General features: G+C 46.6%; 1 protein-coding gene across 1 annotated transcript; it reads right to left on the bottom strand.

Moving 5' to 3' along the window:
* Nucleotides 1-2,286: 2,286 nt before the first annotated feature.
* Nucleotides 2,287-2,694, bottom strand: LOC115687133 (uncharacterized). The gene has a single exon (XM_030612604.1). The coding sequence runs from the start codon at nucleotides 2,692-2,694 to the stop codon at nucleotides 2,287-2,289; it is 408 nt and encodes a 135-aa protein (XP_030468464.1).
* Between the last annotated feature and the right edge of the window lie 3,869 nt (nucleotides 2,695-6,563).

Genomic DNA, 6,563 nt, shown 5'->3' with positions numbered 1-6,563 from the left:
TTAAATAATCACTATACATGTACATTGTAGACATATATAGCCGAAAATAAGCCTCCTCAATTGTCCAATGAATTTCCATAAGTGTTTCGACAATTGTATAATTAAACCATGGCCATCACTAATCAGTTATGCGGATTTCAGGATGTCACACAGAGAGTGAGGATGAGGTTGTAAGAGAGAGGAGACATGTTAGAGTAGGGAATCTGATTTCGCAATTGTCAAGGCAACCTCAAGAAAAACGATGGCATGTTTCGATTCACCGAGAACCGAACAGAGAGACTCCACCCTAAACGAGAATTTGCAAGCCAAAAAAAAAACAAGACAAGAAAGAGAGAAATAGAGCCAGACCCACAAATCATTGCACCCGTGAAAGCTAATACAAACCAAGGAAGGAACTCACGAACCTTGTAAAAAGTGCGAATATTGATGCACAGAGAGGGAGAGAGAGAGAGAGACGAAACCTTGCGAGGAAGCAAAACCACTCATGGCTCCTTGCCAGAGATGGAGCTTGAACTCGTCCGATTAGAGCTACGGAGAAGAAGATGCTTTGACTCTAGCTGCTTTCGTGAAGTGTTTTCGTAAAACGTCGATGTGAGAGGAGACGTGTGAACGAAGACGGAAAAGGAGAGCGTAGGGTTTCTAAAAAATAGCTGGACAAGAGAAATCCTATCCGGGTCTATCCTACCTCCCCCCTCTGATTTTTTTGTCCAATCTCTATCCCCTTTATATCCGACGTTATCCCATCCTGAACAATCCTAACTTTTATCCGGACTACCAAATGAAGCCTTAGGATTTAAATCACATTTTACTAATTTTTGTCAATGAATCTATGTCAGTGAAGTTCACATAGGATTTAATTCACAATTTACTAATTTTTTTGAAGAAATAAAAAATTTTAAAAAAAGTATATGTAGCCGGTCCGGTCTAGTCGGTCCGATTTGGCCGGGTTCCAAGGGGAAACCGGGAACCAAATTGCTCGAAATTGGGAACCAGACCGAACCGAGCGGCTCCCGATTTAGGCGGTCCATTTTGCACACCCTAATCTTAAATTTATCTAGCACTTTAGTTTAAACTGATAGCTTATCAATGGTGGAAGTTATCACAAGCCGGACTTAGAGTCTGTGCGCTGTGCGGGACATCATGGAGGAATGAATGTTTTATTTGGTCTAGTTGATATCCGTCAAAGTAGTATTATGCCCCTGCGAGGCCAATCAATTAGCAGATTGGATAGCAAAGGCCCAATATAGACATAGGCATACCCTTCCCCAAAGCAGGTTACTTTCACCACCACAAGCTTTTCGGGATTTGTATGTTTGGAAACTCAAATGTCACATTTTATTAGTTCTCGTTAATGAATGGAAGTGCGAAAAACCCGTAGTAGTAACCAAATTGTCTTCTTCCTTTCCACTTAGCAATATTTACTATCTGACTAAGGGTTTAATTGATAAAATTGAAAAAGAAGTTTTGCAAATTTAAGCATTCGATTTAAGTATTGATAATCTGGACCGACAAAAATAGGAATAAAAACTTGTTCAAAGATAATTGGAAATTCATGACCGGATATAATTAATTCCTTACCAAATGTTCATTCTCATACGAGAAGACTTTTCCTTCTATATAAGTCAATATGCTTTTTCCTTTCTTTTGTTCATCCTAAATGTTCATTCCCATGTAAGATGACTTTTGCATGATATGAGTATGTTTGAAGAAATTCGAATAGGGCGCAACTAACTTGAAATTGACAAAAATTGTCTCATCCATTATTAATAAAAAAAAAAATTTGATACTAATGATGAGAATATGGGGACGCAGTATTACTTGTGTATCACAATCTTTCTGTGGAACTGATGTCGGCCTCATGAAAAAAGCTCCATTTAGGTTGCATTTTGTCACGCCCCGAACCCCGACAGATTCGCGACACCCCTTTGAAGGTCATATTGATCGCGATGTCCCAGGACGCGTCGTCGACCCTAAACGAATCACCCAAGGTAGTACGTAGGCGGAAGCAAAATTTAAACATCCCAGATAATAAATAATGACAACTGGGTAGAACAAACGCAAATCAATAAATACATAACATTAGCTTGAAATCACAAATATTCATACGTTAGGCCCCTATGGTTAATATCCACCTTCGTCATAAAAAAGGAACAGGTGGTCAGGTAGACTACTGACTACATAAAAAGGGACTCTACCAAAAAGGCTTCCAGGCCTAACACCTAAACATCCCTACGGCGCCCAATCCGAATCGAACCCCGAAGGCTCTGACTCCGTGTCCGAGTCGATCTAGATCGGCTCCTCCTCATGCTCGGACACCATAGGCTCCTCCTCGGGCTCGGGCTCGGGCTCAGGCTCGAGTTCAGGCTCTGGAACGGGCTCAGGTTCTGGCTCTGGAACGGGCTCAGGTTCTGGACCAGGGTTTTCCGGTGGACTGTCGGGATCCGTCACCTCACCATCGGGAGTAAACTTGTCCCAGGGCTCCCAATTCACCGCACCCTCGTTAGCATGCTGCAACCCCTTAAAACCCCGGATTGGCCCAGTAGTCACCAACTCGATCCGATGGGACCAAGCCAAATAGGTATGGCGTTGCAGTTCCTCTAATCCCACGTCTACCCCAACAGTGGTGAGATGCCTAATGTACGTCTCATCCGGGCTCAGTCCCGGATATTCGATCTCCTCATGCACCGTATGCATAGGAATCCCAAAACGCCTAGGTGGCGACTACTCAAGGTCGGGGATTTGAAAATATTTGCACTACAGTAATGAGAATAAATCTCAATAAGTAGACAACCTATACCCCTCCTAGGTCAATGCATACCCAGACAAGTCTAACATGCAATCTACCAGCCAACACAATCAATTCCACACAACATATTTACTTCGCCTCGAACTACATGTCAACTCTGCATATTAGAATATCCACCATAAAGCAATAGTAATTCAAGAACATAACATTGCCACTCAAACGCCATAACCACGTACATTCAATCAATTCAATCACACTCAATTTGCATTCGTGGCCGAGCAACTTTCTCACGACCTCCTAGGTCCTTTCACACTGCCCATGTTAACACGCCTCAGGCCAGCCCTCAGATTAAGCCGGGCTCTGTCCCTCACCGGACCTTTCACACTTTCGCATGACCCACGTAAACACGCCTCAAGTCAGCCCTCCGATAAAGCCGGGCTCAGTCCCGTGTAACCACGCCTCAGGACATTTCTCTCGACCCGCGTAACCATGCCTAAGGTCATTTCTTGCCTTTTTAGCCACACTCGCGTAACCACGCCTCCGGTTGGCAGCCCTCCGATCAATCCGAGCTCAGTCCCGCGTAACCACGCCTCAGGACATTTCTCTCGACCCGCATAACCACGCCTCAGGTCATTTCTTGCCTTTCTAGCCACACCCGCGTAACCACGCCTCAGGACATTCCTCATGCACATGCACCACAACACAATTTGCCATCTAACACGCCATACAGTTCACATTCAAATCACCAAGCTTTCACCAATGTCAATTTGACACGCCATAACACCCAATTCAAGTCATGCTCCCCACATCGGCCTACCGATCCGGCATTCAAGTCGGTACATTCAAATATTCCATTTCACCCATAAATGCCACGACAACTCGATCATGTCACCCATCTCATTCAATCACTAAATTAGCCACACAATCACCACCACAATAATCCATAAATTGAGCACATTCAATTTAACTAATCCACGCCTAATTTAATCCCTAATCCGGTACTAATCACACCCTAAACAAGTCTAAAAATACTCATTATACTAAGTAGGGTTTAGGAAGTCACTTACCTAGGTTCCAAGCCAAAGGGGACCAAGTAAGGATGGGCAAAATGACCGGTTGGATCGGCGTCTGGCTCGGCGCGGCGGTCGGTACAACGGTCGGCCATGGGCAAAATTCTCGCCGTGGCCCACGGCCACGGGCAAAATTCTCGGTCGCGGCAGGGCACGGCGATAGGCGACGGGCACAGCGATGGGCACGACGAGAGACGGCTGGTACGGCGACGGGCCACGGCCGGGCGAGCGGCCAGGTGAGCAGGCCTTTGGCCAAGACTGGGGCAGCGGCTTGGTTGGGTGGCTGGGCAGATGGGGACGTGGTTGGAGAGCAGCTGGCGTGAGGCCAGGCTAGCGAGCGAGCTGGCCGGCAAGCGAGCGGGGCGGGGAGCGGACGGCGAGTGTCACATCCCGATTTTTGGGCCTGGAAAGCCGCAGGTAAATTATAATATCCTCAATTTTAGTTCCTGGGAAATGACTATGGTTTAAGTTTGGTGGTTTTCCAATTGGAACCAAGTTTTTACTCTTGTTTTGAAAAACCCTATTTCGGATCCTTTATACCCCTTCGTTTTGTTTTTTTTGGGGAGACTTTTGTGATCCGAATTTCCAAACACTTTATTCTTGAAAGTTGTTCCAAACATAATGAAGTTTTATATACTTTAATTTCAAAATTTTTGGAGTTGATATGAGTGGTACGATGGCCTGATTTTCGGACCGTGTGAAACTGCCCTCCAAGCCATATCTTCTTGTCATCATTACCAAATCTTTCTAGATTTTGCCATGATTACAAAATCTTCCTTCATTAATGTCTAGATTTAGCCATCATTACCAAATCTTCTAAGATTTTGTCATCATTACTTTGATTTTGGAAATCCTGGCTATTAATGAAGAAAGGCCAAAATGTCATGATGAAATGATCTTGAGAATCTAAGTCATTAATGAAGTAAGGTCAAAACATCATGATGAAATGCCTTTAAAGTCTAATGCCATTAATGTCGCTTCTTGAGCAAGATTTAATCTTAGCCATAGAACCTAAACTTGGGCTCTAAGTTTCAATCTAGGTTTTAGGTGCCTTGATTGACCATACTAGTATGACCTATAACTGACCCTCAGATCGGTCCATACACTATTTCTATGGTCAAATATAAGAATTGGCTTGAATGGTCGAATGCTCGTGTGACCACTAAATAAAAGAAGAAGACCGTCGTGTTAGCGGCGATGCCTCGGTAAACTAGCGTCAGGATGCCCTAATTGAGCTAGGATGCCTGGGTTGAGCCCAGATTCCTCGGTAAACTAGTGCCGGGATGCCCTAGTTGAGCTAGGATGCCTTGGTTGAGCATGGATGCCTCGGGTGAGCTAGCCCCGGGATGCCTCGGTTGAGCCGGGATGCCTTGGTTGAGCCAAGATGCCTAGCATGAATGTGGATGCCTCGGTTGAGCCGGGATGCCTTGGTTGAGCCAGGATGACGATAATGAATTCTTTATGTATGTCGATATGTGTGTATTGATAAGCCGAGTTTATGTGACCGGATGAAGGTAAGCTTCCATGTGAACATAGCAAGGGCAAGGTCAAAGTCTTTGCTATTGATGTGCCATCGACATAAGGCAGGGAAACTATTTGTATGCGTTAGTACAATGGCGAGGCATCATCCTGCACGAGTATTAGTGAATTTACTCATTGAGTCTCCCCGACTCATCCCCCGTTGTTTCACTTTTTCAGGTCCGTAAATTGAAGGATGACATAGAGGAGCCAGGATTAACCTTGGCCTCCGCTTGTAATATGATTTGTACGAGGAACGGTCAGTGGAAAAAGGGCTTGTAAAATCTGTTTAAGTAAAATGGAAATAGCATGTTATGCCTGTTGTGCTTTCCTTGATTTCAAGCTGTTATATAAGGTTTGCTTATGATGCTGTTTGTCTTAATCTCGCTGTTGTTCTTAATGTGATTGTTCCGAAATTGTGCTTCTGCTTATGTTTAAAAAAAGATAACAATGAACGGGATGTCACAAAGTAACCCTCAGGTTATGGTCTTGGCCGGGGCATGGCTGAGGTGAGGTAAGGGCGTTACAACGAGCTACTGGGCGACCCAGCGACGATGGCGACGGCGAGCTGGGCGGCGAAGACGGTGGCTGAAGGGAGTTAGGCTGGTGGTGGTGGGAGCAGCGGCGGCGGCCAAAACGGCGGCGTGCGGCGACTGGATGAGGCAGAGCCGGGCAGGGAGAAAGAGGAGCTCGGGGAAGGAGAAACACGGGAAGGAAGGTCGGTGGCAGGAACGGCAGGGCCAGCGACGGTCGGGGGTGGCATAGCGACGCCACAAGCAGCGGAGCGGAGCAGAACGGCCGACTGGGCAGCGCCGGGCCGTGATAGGCGCGGCGGCGGTCGGGCGCAGCTAGCTTTAGCAGCAAGCTAGGCTCGCGGAGATGATAGTGACGGACGGTGCGGCGGCAATGAAGGACATACGGTGCGGCGGCGGTCGGGCGCGGCGAGCAGCGGTCGGGCGAGTAGCAACAGAAGCAGAACTAGTCGGGCGGAAAGGAAGACCAACGAAGAAGAAGAAGAAGAGAAGAAGAAAAGGGGAAGAAGAAAAGGAGGAGAGAGAAGAGAGAGGGGACGTTGCATGGGGCAGAGACGGAGAGGACGCGCGTAACTGGAGGGGCAGACGCGCGCGTAGGGTGTGCGCGGTAGAGAGAGAGAGAGAGAGAGAGAGAGAGAGAGAGAGAGAGAGAGAGAGAGAAAAGTCAACGCGATGATTACAATCCAACGGCCCACG

This window comes from Syzygium oleosum, unplaced genomic scaffold, assembly GCF_021117445.2.
Source record: "Syzygium oleosum isolate NSW1041296 unplaced genomic scaffold, Sole_v2.1 Sole_v2.18, whole genome shotgun sequence".
Classification (NCBI taxonomy): Eukaryota; Viridiplantae; Streptophyta; class Magnoliopsida; order Myrtales; family Myrtaceae; genus Syzygium; species Syzygium oleosum.
This window is presented reverse-complemented; position numbering and strand designations above follow the sequence as displayed.